A 15,543-nucleotide genomic window follows, 5' to 3' on the forward strand; every position below is an offset into this window, starting at 1 on the left:
TACAGTTGTCAGGACAGTAGCCAGAGAACAAAGAAAACGTCAGATGCTCCATAGAACACCTGACAGTAATACGATGTTAATTCTGCTGTCTCATAGTTTTTAAACCCGTTCCTTCTCCAGTGCTACACTGAGACCCTGACTGATGCCAGCTAATGCAGGCTGTAAAACAGGCCAAGAAGCAAGTGGCAGAGAGCATTGATTATTCTTTTTAATCTATATATAATTAAGTAAGGACTTGATCAGACTTGGCAGCTGCTCAAACCCCTGCACTTGAAGCGTGTGATGATTCAGCATTGCGGGTGGAGGAATGCAGCGAGGACAGTGTTTAATGTCATTAGGAGAGTTTCAGGTTAACCAACCAATTTAACTCTAACCTCAGGGAGGTTTACCCTTTAACTCTGTATTAATCCCACTAGTAGGACATGTGTAAAACACACATATTGCACAATATGCATTTAATATCAACAGAAGCACTTTAGACTAGCAAGCAACTTGACCACCTGTACTGTAACCTACTATGGTTTTGGACTGAGACGGCACTTTTATACTGTATGATTTCACTCATGGGTAGGAAAATTGGAAATTTAACAGAAACTGTGAATAAATTCAAACTACAAGCATATGTTATCTAGCAGTACTTTTGCAGGAGCTGCAATTTCAGTGTATTCCCAAAACACTTCGGCAACTCAGGTTTAATTAAGTACTGTAATTAATCTTTTTCAAATTGCTAAATAAAAAAAAGTAATCAGTATTGAATGTGATTTCTATTTGTTGATGTGTACTACAGCTGATAGGCTCAATTCAAATAAATGTTAGTAACTTTCAAAATAATGTTATAATCGCATCAAATGTGGATCTTTTTTTATTACTGTTTTGATTCGATAAACACAAAACAGAAAATTTACCAAAGTAAATATTGCTCTAAGTAAAACTGCTCTGTTTATTGGATTGATTTATATTGTTGTCCTGCTAAAAGTTATTCAAGTGAAATGTAGAAATTAAGATTCACAGATGTTTCCCTATCATTTTGTATTTATTTTATTGAAAGCTGTTTCACCAGGGGGGCTAGTCTGCCGGTTGCAGTGGGGAGCTGGGCAGTACAGCTGCTTGTATAGAGAGCAGCAAGCAGTAAAGCACACACCATCTATCACTATAAAACATCGCCCAACCCACCATAAAAAACAATAGGGGCGGGAGGAGCAGTTAGTTTTAATTGCAATGAGTGTCTGTCAATCAGAACCCTGATTTCATTGTATAAAAGTCATCTTGTATTTTTTTATTTCCTATTCTGCCTTAGTATCCATCTCTTATATTATCTTATGACATTTATCCAGCAGCACTAAGCACAAATCAACAGTCACCATTGACACTTTATAGGGAAAAGATGTTGGTGACAGTCTGTGCACATTGCTCCTGTTCTAACTTATGTGCATTTGCTAATTCCCTTTTCCCTAAACCTTGCAATTGTACGGATGAATATATTTCAATAAAAAATGCAATGCTGCAGCAGCGGAAATTTGAAAAAGTTCATTTTTCAGATAGAAAATTACATCTGGATTGTTGTACTATACGGTAAACAATAATATCCTGATGTCCCTGCAATACTCTGCTTGGCCTACCACACTAATTGTGTTGGTATGCGTTTCTTGTCAGTACAACAGACTCAGCATTTAATATAGGCCAATTGAGAAATACTGAGGGGACAGAATAGGGAAAACCAAGACACATATTGGTTATGTTAAGAAAGCTTAACTGTACAATATGCAACAAAGAAAATACTCTTTTACTTATTCTTAAAAAAAGAACACCAATTGTATTTGAATTACAGCTACAGTTGCTCATCAGCTCTTTAGTATCTTTGAGAAACATGCTGATTCATACTCTGGTGTATTTTTAACTTAGCTTGATAAAAAGAAAAAGCTTTCCCCTCAGCAGTTTGCTATGGCAATGCTATCGATCACCACAATGTGTACTATATTATTGTTTTCATATGGGAAAAGGTGAGAACAATTCTAATACCAAAGGGAAGGTGGGGTGCTGCATAGGGAACAAGGTGGAAAAAAGGAAAGGTAGATAGGCTTGCAGTCAGCACCTTATGCAAGATAAATAAGTAGGAGGCATCATTTGTGTCAAATTGTTGTCAGTGCTGGAGATGAAAATTGCCTGAGAGCAGATTGCACTGTCAAACTGTAGTGGCTCAATGGGAGCATGTCCAGTCCCAACATTTGGCAGCAGAAGGTGCTACTAGGTTTGAGAAATCTTCTGACAGGTGAATACCAAAACTTAAGAGAATGCTGATCACAACTACTGGTATATTAGAAATATTTAATATAAACAAAACTAAAGATAATATTTACTAAGCTACTTTAAAAATGAACACCCTTAAAAAATACTTCTTTTCAATAAAAAGTGCTGCTTTGTTCCTGTCGCAACATATAGGTTCTGTAGATGTTGCTGTTATTGCATTCCAAAATAAACTATTACCAGAAAAGAAATAACAAAAGAGCAGTTGAAATCTTTGGAATCTGGGAGAAATTTGAACACAAATCACAAAAAGCTGTGCATTTTTATTTGACAAACAACATAGCTCATCTTTAAATGTTGCAAAGTCAGCTAGAAATAACTCATGGACATGTAGAAGCCATTTAATTAAGATGCCTTGTTGTTTGAATTGAAACAATAATAGTTTTAATTGGTTTTAGAAAAATAGAACAAAATTAAACATGCCCATGATCTGTAAATGACAGAGCTGTCCTTGGATGGCACGTTTAGTGCTAGGATGCAGTGGCGGTTCATTGACCAGCGACTGCCTCTGTAATTGCTCTTTTCCCATCACAGCAATATCCAAGGCTGGCACTGAAATCAATCAGGCTAAACAGAACAAAATCATTTCACAATTAAAACCGAGTTATCAGCAGCCTGGGGTTTGGCTCATTACTTTCAGATGAGAAACGAGTATTGCAGTGAATACTGTACTTTTAGTGGTGGGATCTCTCATAGTAAAAAAAATGAACTGGCAAAACATAATCAATGAGCTATAACAAAGAATAACAACTCTATCTATTATCCAATATTTCTACCCTGATTTGTGGGTAAGGGACTGAGCCCGACAACCCCTATGAGCGAATCTCTGTAGAAAACAAACATCAAATGAATGGAAGTATTTCAAAGTCTTAAAGCCTCAACCTGGCCCTTCCACTCCTGGTCTGTGTTCCAACCCATTTCTAAATTGTTTAATTGCACCAATTAAACCTCCATCCATACCCTGTTAAACCTGGAGGGAATGGCGCTCCAGGACCGTGATTGGATATAAATTAAACACATGAATAGCATTCATTTAGGCTGGTAAACAATGCCTACTTTCTGTACAGCTGGACAGAGACATAGAAAAAAGTGAGTGTCCTTGCACAGAACTACAACCCAGAGGAAACCTTGGCTTAACAGAAATGATTTGCACCTATGGCAAAACAATGGGTCCTGATACAGTAGCAGTTTAACCTAGGAATTTAGTTTAGGGATAACCTAGCCTTGTCCAGTCTACCAGCATCCCAGAAAGGTGTTTGGAGACACTGTAGGGATCATCCATTAACATGCTTGGTATTGAAGGAGAAAATAACTTGCATCTATGGAATCCCGGGTTCATTGGAAGGAATACAGGACTACTGTTTTTGTTTTTGACAAAGGTGTATCTGGAAGCTTGCTGTTGCAATCGATTCCTGAATTCTACTCTCACTCTGAGCACTGACAGTCTTATGTAACCCCAGGCTAAAATGGAACAATCTAAGTGCTTTTAGAAACTATCTTGTGTTCACTTGACTAAGCCCAAATCATTGCCCGTCTTAATGGATTATGTGAAAGCAGAGTAATACCATGCCTCTCCTCACCCCAGTCCCTTGCTGAGAGCACTGAGCTGGCAAGAGGTCCTAAGCTGAGTAATGGATGTTTGACACATTGAAAGAATATGAATTACGTATGGCATTTAAATGGAATGCGTAACGAATACGCATGGCAACTTTGCTGCACAGCTTGAGTTGGCATGTTATCAAGCTTCTTGCACTTTGTTCGTTCCCGGTGTCTCAATGTTAATTGTGAATACTGTATACTGCATGCGGTAGCTAGAGAATGGATCACAGAAATACCAAGGCAGCTAATTGAAGCCTGTCTGGGAATTGCCAGAAACACGTGACCAATAAGTCTAGGTTTGTAATAATAAAAAGTTTAAAAAAAAACAAAACATCATTTGCAATGCATGTTTGTGACTGGTGAATAAGTGACTGGATTCTTGATTTTGGATTCTGGATTTCTCAGCGCTTTGATTTTGGATTCTGGATTTCTCAGCGCCGTCTTAGCCCCCCTCAACCTAACCTACCAATTTACCTATCTGTCAACCGAATTTTTGGAAGGTAAATCTATATAATAAATACAATATTCCGTATTTAGAGTCAGGATGCTTTATATTTCTATAACAAGGTGATCAATAAGGACTACAATATTATTGTTTCTTTATAAATATATAGTATGTGCATGCAGGCCTTTTGCTAAGTATATTCCATCTGCAGTGTTGGAATTTTAAAAAAATCTGTTTGTGTTTATTTGCTTCATAGCCATATTGTTTGTGGTCAATAAAGCAAATAAGAATAATTGTTTTGGTTTCTGTTGTCAGACCAAGTTCTTGTACAGTAGTACAAAGTAACATTACAGTTAAAATGCAAGGTTGTAGTTAATGCATACCCCATACGTAAGCATTAAAGTATGTACAGTATTTATTGAACGTACTCATGACTTCAAGGTAATGTTGCATTTTACTCACCCAAAAAAATACAAGATGACTCACAGTGTCTAAATTGGAGAGTAATTACTCAGTGACCCAAAACCTTATCTGGAGTGCAGGGTCCCAATATGCTAATGTATGACCCTGTCATATGATACTGCTCAAGTCAGTGGCACAAAGATCTGCAGCCTCCTCTACCAGAATTGAGGATAACAACGATAATAATGGCTCTTTCCACCTTTTAGATTTTGCAATACAAGTTTTAGCTGACTCGAGTGCAGCAGTTTGGTCAGGCAGAACCATATAATTTGTTTCTTGCAATCACAGTACAATTGGTATTTCAGAAGTCATTGATCCAGAAAATTCCTAATCTATTTTCTGCTTATATAAAACTAGCAACTCGTCCGTAAACCTTCCTCCAACCAACCGACAGTCCAATTGGAGTCCCAATCATGCTAATATTTTTTGTATGTGACAAAGGGGCCTGCAGAAAAACTGAATTTTAGTTTTGTTTTAATACAAAGTAGAAATAGTTAGAATCACACTGACGATTTTAGAGAACTAGAAATATGCTACAGCCAGGTGCTTACACACCCCAAGACTAAGCGTTAATTTTAATAATGCAGCAAAAAATATCTCAGAGCAATGCAATGCAGTGCAAGAACTCTACAGCAGTACATGTATCTATATTATATGTATCTGTCCTTTCAGATATTATTTTAGTGTCTAATAAACGTTACGATACCTTTTTTTTTACTACATTACTGTATGCAGCGTTGCTTTCAGTCCGATTCCACGTTCTGTTTTGATCAAATTTACACTATCTAAATAATGCACACTCAATGCATTGAAAACATGTGATCGCATTCACTTCATTGATAATCACATTTTGAATGTTATCACTCCACATTATACAGGCAGTGTGAAAAGGGTATTTGATTAAGTGAAAAGCACACAACGCACAGCTACTTATTCCAGCATCAATACTGACCTGGCTGGTACCAATCGAGTAGGCAATTTATGCACACAAGCACTTTCCATTGCTAATACGGGATTGACTGACTGGACTGAATACACACAGCCAGCTGCCTCCAGTTAGGCTTCTGACAGTAATTTGTGATAGGACTGGCAAGGCCATACATATACGGAAGGAGGTCTCCTTTATTTATAGTTATAGTCCACAGTTTCCCATCGTCAGCCAATTCTTCAATTATTAAATACCAGTTAGGATAGAAATTCAATTTATACTCTTTGAATAAACTTGCTGTCAACTTGTAATGTCAACAATAACCAGCAGGACATAAAATATTCCTCAATGTACCAGACAATGATTCCATCTATGTACCTCAAAACCTCACCGGATCAGACACCCAACTATTAATCAATCTGTACCCATATACATATCATTGTAACTGGTCATCAATTTTCCCTCAGTCTGAACCCCTTTGACAGGAACAGTGTCCAAACTTCAGTGCTGACCACCTAGTGAAAGAACCTCCTCCTGCTGGGGTATATAAAAAAAAAACCATAAGCATGAAATAATGTATGGATTACAAATAATTGTAAATGCTTTTCCATTAATAGGATATGTGCACCAACACCATTAAGAGATACAGCAGGACATAATGAATTGTCCACTAAAAAACTAAACTAGTAAAAAATGCAGGCAAGCACAAATGTACTGTAATTATCTGAGAAATTGCTCAGCACAATGGTGTTTGTACAGTACAATAAAGCAGTTTCTAGGGACCATTTTCCAGTAAACACAACAATTCTCACTTTGCATTTGCAATAGCCTGTTGTGTTGTGTTCAATTCTCCAGGCATTTGCAAGACACATCTTGAAAAGAAAGCAATCACTGGTTAATAAGAATGGTTTCTACATCAGTCTTTTGTTCAAGGAAAACCCAAATGATTTATTTTAATACAATGTTTGGACTGAAAAACACATCAACTATATAAGGCTATGGTTTGTTGAGAATTGAGAGAACAGGTATGTACAGAAAATTCTTAATGTTTTTGAAAGAAATACTCTGAAACATGTTCACAATTTTGCTAAACTGTTGGTAAAATAACCAGTTACTGTACATGTACCACAGTACCTACGGTACGCTATGTATAAAATTCAAAGAAACATATTTATCAGGTACAAGGAAACACGGCATATATTTATTTATTTATATACAGATTATATATATATATATATATATATATATATATATATATATATATATATATATATATATATATATATAAATGTGTGTGTATATTTATGAAACCTAAACATTTTGAATATGTAGATCTTAATCTTGAGAAATCTTTATCAATGCTGAAGAGAGAATTGATGAAGATGAAGATGAAGATATTGAAGAAAGACATGTGCTCCTAAATCAACTTTTACTGACTTTCAATGCATATTTGACTAGTTTCACAAACCTAAATGAGCACTAATCTTGGACTACCTTACCAAAGATAACATTAGGGAGTTAATTAGTGCTAATCCGGGTCTATGAAACTAGCCCATTCAGTTTACATTCATTGGTATAAAATCCTGAGTGTTCTTTATCAATGAGGCTTGCTTAATTTAAACTCTGTTCTTTTTCCAAGTGGATGTCTCTTATCATGCCTGAATTTATCGACACCTGTAAAGACAAAAATACTTATGAGTCTAGGAATGGGTTTAGGGTACTCAAAACACAAGCTGAAAAAAAGTATAAAATCAACGATTACCCAAGCAATGTCAGACACAAAGAAAAAATATATTTTCCTTGCAAATACTGTCACATGTTTAAAATGATGATTAATACCTTATTTTATTTCAAAGTGCTTTATTACCTGCCATTTTTTTAAAAATTTACAAATACACAATCTCTCTCTTATCTTTCTCTCTCTTTCTATACACATTATAGATACGTTGTTCAAAATTGTCAGTTTTGTATCTTTCCTTTTTGCTTAGTTTCGCCCCTGATAAATACTTTGTACTGCTTTTAAGATGGAAATCGTTGAGCAGACTATCAATTGTCATCTTAAAATACAGGGATTTTTACAACAGCAACAACACCTGTCAGCAAGGCATGGACCAATCTTTTGTACATTTGTGTATGTACTCTATGCCCCTCAGTGCACTTACCTTGCTTTTCCATGAACCGTGGGATACGCAAAACTTTAACATATTTCATTACATAGAAAAGAGGGTGCATTATAGCAACCGTCCATGAAAACAGAACCACTACAGCCAGCAAGTTGTTTCCAATAATCTGCAACACAAACATCAGCGTTTGACAGGAAACCCACTTGACATTTGTTTAATTAAAAAGCTTTTATAATACAGTAATAGCCTTTTTTGTCAACTTTACTCTAGTTACTCTGCTGGTGTTACTCTTGTTACTTTGCCAGCAATAATCTGGTACCTACTGTGCCAATTCTGGTGTAACATACCTTGTCTGTGCCACCTAAAGTGCCCTGTGCTGAAAAGAAGCCAGCGAAAATCAAGCCCCAGACTCCACTCCCCAGGTAAACTGAAAGAGAATGTGAGAGGGAGACATTACCACCATAAAGACAGACTGTATATATATTGTAACAAATACACTCTGCTGTACTATATTTTTATTCTGTTCCCCATCCTCTTCCAGATCAACAGTAACCAGAAGACTGTCAGTTTGGTTTAACAGGGCGGTGCCTGTTTTTTTATTGGACAATCCAAAGCCTTAGGTGATAATCCATACAGGGGTCAAACACAGTTCAGGTTCTCATACAGTCCAGGTTAATCCGCCAGAAGGGTGGTCATAACAGTCCAAGTCATACACAGAATTATTTTTCTTCCTTTTAGTTTTAAAGCAATAATTCTTACCAGCACTTTTCTTTCTCTCTCTCTCTCTCTCTCACACTCTCACTCACTCACTCTCTCTCTCTCTCTCACTCACTCACTCACTCACTCACTCACTCACTCTCACTCTCTCTCTCTCTCACTCACTCTCACTCTCACTCTCACTCTCACTCTCACTCTCACTCTCACTCTCACTCTCACTCTCTCACTTAACCACTTTGTACTCCTTCCTCCCCGTGCTGTGCCCCAGCCCTTTTATAGGTGGATGACTATGTCTAATTTAGGGCAGGTGTGGCTACCACACCCTGGGAACCTTGCATTGTGGGAATTGTAGTGTGCTGTGGGTGGCCATTTTGTGACATGTAGTCCTTTACCTGCTGCCATTTTGTGATGGTAGAAAGTGCTGTCAAAACCTCAGCCCTGATGTATTTACCATCTACAACCACACCCTTTACTTTATCACAATATATATATATATATATATATATATATATATATATATATATATATATATATATATATATATATATATATATATATATATATATATATATATACACATATATATATACACATATATATATATATAGTCATTCTGACAAATAAATGTGTCAAACTGGTTTTGGGATTTCTAAATCAAAGGACACCTCCCCTATTTTAATATCATAATCAATGAGGAAAACTTACCTGAAATGACATGCAGTGGATCATCAATCTTATTCCTCAATACTAACCACTCCATTATGAAATAGAAAAATGATGAGGTGGCTCCACACATTACTGAGATTCCAGGGATGTAGCTATTGGCCCCTGCACACACAGTTACCTAACAAGCAGAAGAGGCCAGAAGTTGATTAATTATTTAAAAGCCATGTTTGAAACATAAATGACAATGACAAGGGTAACACTGAAACAATATAGAAATTAACATGGACTCCCCGCTGGTCCACAAACCACAATAGTCTTTTACAGTAGCACAGTAGTTATTTGATGAGGAAAAAAAAACAACAGTACTAGCAATTTTCTGTTGGGTGATGGGTTATATAATATTGATATAACCAGTGTTCTTGTGCACTCAGTTATGTTTTTAATGTCAGCCTGCATGCATTGTGCATCTATGTTCTGCACAAAAATGTGTACATGACAGTAAGCATCAGCGTGCTTTTAAGGGACCAGTATGCAACACTAGAAACACAAAATTATTGACACACTGTTGGCCAGGGATTAAGTGCACGTACACACCATGCCAGCTATTGTGGTGTTGATGAAACAATCCACGTCGTAGTAGCTCTTCAGCAGACGTTGTAAGATGAGCCCATAGAGTCCAGAGGAGGCTCCTGCCAACAGAATGTTTAGGACGCAGAGAGCTGCTAGCTGACCCTCCCCTGGGGCAGTTATCTGGTAACGGGCCCCAATGATAAACCCAATAAACCCCATCATCTGCATAGAGGCTCCCAGTGCTGCAAGCTGACACAAACAAACAAGAAGAATCATCAAAACCTTGTACAACAATATATGCTGTTTTGCAAACACCTCTCTGAATTATTCTTATACCACTTTAAGTGCTGATAGAAGCAAAGCAGTGACTATGGATGCACTTGTAGATAAAAGTAAACTTGTTTTAAAAAAAAAGAAATTGCTGACATATGGGATGCAAGTTTTATGTGTGTCATGTGATGCCTTGAACTCCAGCAGTAACAAGTCTGGCTAACTCACAGGTAGGTTGTGCTCTCTCTGTTTAAACGTGGGAGTCCACCGATCGATTCGTGCTCCTATGACATAACAGGCTACCAATGCCACAGTACCACCAACTAAGAACACCACCCCGCTGCCACCATAATCCTGGGGAGGGGAATAGAGTGTGGTCATGCTCGGAGGAAACACAAAAGGACTTATAGTATTGTCTCCTATATGAGATTTTACACCACAATGTAATAATTTAAAATAAACTGTTTAGCTACTATATACATTTTTTATAGTACAAGCAAATCTGTTATTTACATTATCCATTATTGTTTTCAACACTTTCATTTAAAAAAAAAAGATTGTGGTCTTAGACCTGAACTGGTAATTTGGATTGTAATGGATTGAAAAAGCCGTGCACATCCCAGACCCAGTGAGAAGCAATTGGATACACAAACCCTAGAAAACAAAAGAAAAACAGGTCAATATAAGAGACATTTTATTTCACTTTCAATTGTAACGTCACGATTAAATTCCAAGAACTGCAGTGCCTCTTCATTTGAACACCACTGTGTTTTAACTGGGTTGTAATAACATAGCCCAGGGATTCCCAAACTTTTTTACCTGAGGCCCACCTGTTCAGCTGCATTAGTCACTGCAGCCCACTATTAGCACTGGGGAAAATGTCAAATTAAAAACATCTTATATGTTTAAACCTGTAACATTATAAATATACCAAATATAAACTGTCCTTTATTCATTTGAATAAATATTGTGAAAGATGGAAATCACATAGAATATGCACTGTGTGAAAAAATTATAAGTCGCCCTGGATAAGGGCGTCTGCCAAGAAATAAATAATAATAATAAAAACATTTTGAAACCCTCTCATTTGAATAAATAAAATAAATTGCAAAAACTAAACAGATGTTTTTATCAAACATTTAAATGAGGTACTTTGTATAATTGAAAATTTTAGAAATGCAGTTATTTTTCTTGGTCATCAAACAAGAAAGTGCATGTCTCTTATTATTCACATTCATAAATATATGAACAGGAATCACTTTTGAATAAAATCAGTACAACGTGCACAAAAAATAACTCTTAAATCCTAATTTCTGAACTCTGTCTAACTAAAATGTCCAGCCTTAACCTCTCACGCTGAACTGTCATGCACAAAAAAGACGAATGCGCACAATGCAGAAGGAAACGAGAGCCTTGTATAAGCTATTTTTTTTGCCACTACTCTGTACAACCAAATACAACTTGCAAAATCACATTCAGTTGGCTTGCAACATCCCCCTCCCCCCTCCAAAAAAAATGAAATAAATAAAAAAATTCGGAGCGCAGCTGCGCCACTTAACCAAAAGAAAACTAAATCCATCTGCAGCGAAATTTGAATCAATCACAAAACATTTTTGTTTATTATTATTATTTTCCAACAAAACATATTACAGCGTTATTTTAAGATGACTGACTGTGAACGAGCTAGTTATCAATAAAATAGAAGTATATACAAACATTTGAATACATAAATTACCGGTATGAAACTGTATGAAACAGTTTGATTAATAAACTTGATTTAGTTAATATTGAAACATACATATTTTAAGTGTTATTAGCTAATTAGTCACAAAAACGTATTCATCATAGGCATCAATTGAATTTTTAAATGAATGTTATCAAGTACAAAAGTATAAAAACATTTCTACAAAAGAAAAAAAAACATTCCAGCATCAAAACTGAACCCACGGTACAAATGCATTCAAACTCCTCCTGTAGCTGCCGTTTTTGTTCTTTATACTCAGCAAAACGTATTCTTTGGTAGCGGATTCGACATATTGTAATTTTATTAATACTGAACACACTTTTTACATCTGCCAGCAGAGTGATCACATGACCTTAACACTGCCCTATTGTCAGAGCGCAGCGTGAAGGAATATCTGCTAGAAAGTGTCCTGAGGGCATCAGATGATTCGAGGGCATTTGCCAAGCACTCCCACCTTTCACTTCCAGAGCTCAGCAACTCTACGAAATCAACCCAACCCAACCCAACCCCAACCTGAAGCAACCCCAGCCCTAAAACCTAACCGTAACCAAATGCCTGACCTTTAAAAACCATCTGATGCCCCCAGAACACTTTCTAGTGGATATTCCTTTGTGCTGCTGAGGAGCTCTCGCTCTACATCCCGCCTACAGGTAGGCAATCTGTTAGCTTTGATTTGTGAATTTCTGCTTTGACTGATAGTCTGCCAGTACTGCCTTGATACACTTTATTTTTCTAGTTACAACTGACGCTGGTGCCTGCTTTTCGCTATTAATAGAAAAAAATACATAGAATGTCATTGCTCCCGCGGCTCACCCAGGACTGTGTCTGGACCGCGGACTAGTTTGGGAACCCCAGACATAGACCATACCTGCAAATACATAGCTGGATATGAGGTAGCCTATGGGCTCTGTCCTCTCAATAACAGCTCCCAATGCAACAGTCGTAGCCACAGCACATCGGGCATAATTAAAAAAGAAGTGACAGAGGTTGGGGCTACCCAAGGTGAGGAAGTACTTGGAGCCAATGAAGCCACTGCCCTCTCCAAAGGCAAAAGCATACCCGTGCAGCCAATAAGCCATCAGAGTGATAACTAAGAAAAAGAGACAAAAAAAGTGATGCAATTTACATGCTTGCAAAATAAACTTTTGGACACCCTGACATTTATGTATCTAGGTGTAAAAATGATATTACTAGGAACCTGGTCTCTTGAAAGCAGCATGGATTATGTACTGTCTGCAGGTCATTATGTGAACTTCTGCTCCATTAACAGTAATGTTTTGCACACTCTTCACTGCATTTCCTGTAAGAGGCTTGAAGGGGGATTTCAGGGTGAAATGTCACCACTTTGAGTCATTTTCTTGGGTAACACTAATGAAGTGTCAGTAATTGAAATGCGTTTACATACTGAATTAATCAACGTATGATTCTCTGTGTATATATACTAAATCATATATTAAATCAATCATATATATTAAATCAATCCATGATGCACTGCATACTTACTCATGTTACACCCTAACATTAATTCACCAAGAACAAAAGTTATTTGAAAGTGTTAACTAACCCTGGATTAACTTGAAAAACAAATGAAAAATAAAGAACAAAAATTTCCTGACAAATTGTTTTAGGCTATTCCTGTCTCAAAAATGTCTACTGAAATGCAGTATATTGTTTACTGTTTACCATGTATTATTTATGCATTCATTTTGTGTTATTTTTTATATCTTATAACAAACTCCTTAAACACTTCTGCACCAAAACTATCAGCAAGATTCATCTCAACAGTTGCTCTTCAGGGAAGACACAGTATTGATACAGGCTAACACTTAAGCCTTCATTTTTTGTCTTAAAAGCTCAATTGTTTTAGGCTATTCCTGTCTCAAACAGGGATGTTGCTATTTAAAAAAAATATATATTATTTATTATAGTGATTTAGAAAAGAAATATTTTAGCAGGACATGAGCCATTTGATATTTAAAAGTTTGCTAACAACATACATACAAAAATGCATACGCTCATAAATGTAAAAGGAAAATTGAACACATTAGGCAAGGTGATCACAGAAAGTCTGCTCTTTGATCATCAGCTGTCAGCCTTTAATAAAATCTGTATCTTAATATGTAGCAGCATTATCTGATATGGAATGAAACAGAACCTGGATTGATACATCGTCTTTTCAACAGCACAGAAACTGAAATGCAAGTGCTGTGATTGAAAGAAATGTTTAATATAGTAATTTATCAGGAGAGTACTACCCCTAGTGGAAAATACACGAACAACAATCACTTACAAATCCCAGGAACATCATCATTTTAATGAAATTTAACTCCACGATTTGAAGCCTGTTTAAGTGTAATACAGTTTAGCATTTATACTCAGTATTTTTAATGGGAGTCAAACTGTAGCATCACTTAAAAGCAATGTGAAGCACAGCAATGCTGTATCAAAATGTTAATGAAGTTAACATTTTGACCAACAGCATTATATATATATATATATATATATATATATATATATATATATATATATATATATATATATATAAACCATGTATCACTAGGTACAGTACCCAAGCATTAAAATGAATAGATTAAGTGGGAGTGATTAGTGGGAGGGAATCTGATTTAAAACAGTCAAAAAGTTTGCAGGAAAGCAAAACAATGCCTCCTCTGTAATGTTTCCAGCAAAGCAAATTCTGAACCTGCACCCACAATAGGCCACAACTTATTATGAATAGCTTGCTATAGATTTTTTTTTTTTTTTTTTTACTTTAGTACCAGGAAACTGGTCTTCTCTGGGAGTTTTTACACTTCAACTTTCGCCACTGTGTTTCCCATTGATGATTTTCATTTAAAAAACAGTAATATATATATAAGCCACTGTGTATTGGTTGATCAGATCAAACCCAAGTCATTTAATTCAAGGTCTCTGAAGCAGTTATAGTACTGATATGGAAACATATAGTTTCGTATAATAATTGTTATACTTACAGGTGTCTGCTAAGTTTTTGAATATAATATTTGCAGTATTGGATCCAGAAGTCTTTCCAAGTTCAACGAATGTAAATCCAAATTTAAAAACTTAAAAAAAAAAAAAAAAAAAGAAAGAATGGATGAAATACCCTATGAAGCATTTGTTTTTGTAAAAGCAGACAGGTGCTAATGATATTACATTTGGAAGTGTTGGCACTGCTAGTGTTTGCAGTTTTCGTAAAGTTGTTTCTTTCTGGACTCACATCACTGTCAGGTGTACCAGAGTTTTAAAATACATTTTTCGATGCTTGTAGTCGTGTATGTAAACCATGATGATTCGTCAAAAATCTTCTGTAATGTACTGGCTTCCTTAGCAAGTACTAGGGTGTACAGACCACCTGACCCCATGTTCAACTCATGATTCCATAGATTCAGCATTTGAACAACGCATGTATCCATACAAAAAACGCGCCTCTATATCGTGTGTTTGTGTAAAATTAAATAGTATAACTCACACATGACCCAGATCCCACAAATAATAAGAAAGAAGTCATTGACAGCGCCTGCGTCCACGCCTTTCATCTTTGATGCGATTTGGTAACAATAAAGCGGTAAGTTGCTCTCTTGAAGAGTCAAATATTGTTATGTATTTATTTATTTTAATAAGGTGTCTGAATCGCAGTCATGTAATTAACTACATTGTGTTAAATTGTACCCCCTTGTCAAAATAAATAACAACTAGC

The 15,543-nt window shown here is 36.2% G+C and overlaps 2 protein-coding genes and 1 long non-coding RNA gene across 3 annotated transcripts; all 3 read right to left on the minus strand.

The window, feature by feature from the left end:
• Nucleotides 1-7,037: 7,037 nt before the first annotated feature.
• Nucleotides 7,038-8,294, minus strand: LOC131699457 (uncharacterized). Its single transcript, XR_009308150.1, has 3 exons — nt 8,209-8,294; nt 7,901-8,027; nt 7,038-7,412 (listed from the first exon to the last, which is right to left on the minus strand). It is a non-coding gene; the product is annotated as an uncharacterized LOC131699457 (long non-coding RNA).
• A 507-nt stretch (nt 8,295-8,801) lies between these two features.
• On the minus strand, nt 8,802-10,647 carry LOC131699535 (putative ammonium transporter 1). Its single transcript, XM_058996620.1, has 4 exons — nt 10,313-10,647; nt 9,839-10,063; nt 9,284-9,422; nt 8,802-8,848 (listed from the first exon to the last, which is right to left on the minus strand). Exons 1-4 carry the CDS (start codon nt 10,463-10,465, stop codon nt 8,802-8,804), a joined length of 564 nt encoding a protein of 187 aa, XP_058852603.1. The 5' UTR covers nt 10,466-10,647.
• A 1,710-nt stretch (nt 10,648-12,357) lies between these two features.
• LOC131699456 (putative ammonium transporter 1) lies at nt 12,358-15,509 on the minus strand. Its single transcript, XM_058996189.1, has 3 exons — nt 15,316-15,509; nt 14,819-14,908; nt 12,358-12,918 (listed from the first exon to the last, which is right to left on the minus strand). Exons 1-3 carry the CDS (start codon nt 15,380-15,382, stop codon nt 12,638-12,640), a joined length of 438 nt encoding a protein of 145 aa, XP_058852172.1. The 5' UTR covers nt 15,383-15,509; the 3' UTR covers nt 12,358-12,637.
• Between the last annotated feature and the right edge of the window lie 34 nt (nt 15,510-15,543).

Source organism: Acipenser ruthenus, chromosome 22 (assembly GCF_902713425.1).
Source record: "Acipenser ruthenus chromosome 22, fAciRut3.2 maternal haplotype, whole genome shotgun sequence".
NCBI lineage: Eukaryota > Metazoa > Chordata > Actinopteri > Acipenseriformes > Acipenseridae > Acipenser > Acipenser ruthenus.

What these genes read in the sequence shown, in the direction of transcription:
- LOC131699535 (XM_058996620.1), bottom strand. Translation starts at nt 10,465, where the DNA reads ATGACCACACTCTATTCCCCTCCCCAGGATTATGGTGGCAGCGGGGTG. An exon ending in AGAGAGAGCACAACCTACCT is followed by an intron (nt 10,064 to 10,312) that starts GTGAGTTAGCCA and finishes TGTTTGTGTCAG; the next exon opens with CTTGCAGCACTGGGAGCCTC. An exon ending in ACACCACAATAGCTGGCATG is followed by an intron (nt 9,423 to 9,838) that starts GTGTGTACGTGC and finishes TCTGCTTGTTAG; the next exon opens with GTAACTGTGTGTGCAGGGGC.
- LOC131699456 (XM_058996189.1), bottom strand. Translation starts at nt 15,382, where the DNA reads ATGAAAGGCGTGGACGCAGGCGCTGTCAATGACTTCTTTCTTATTATT. An exon ending in TTGTGGGATCTGGGTCATGT is followed by an intron (nt 14,909 to 15,315) that starts GTGAGTTATACT and finishes TTTTTTTTTAAG; the next exon opens with TTTTTAAATTTGGATTTACA. An exon ending in CAAAAACTTAGCAGACACCT is followed by an intron (nt 12,919 to 14,818) that starts GTAAGTATAACA and finishes TCTTTTTCTTAG; the next exon opens with TTATCACTCTGATGGCTTAT.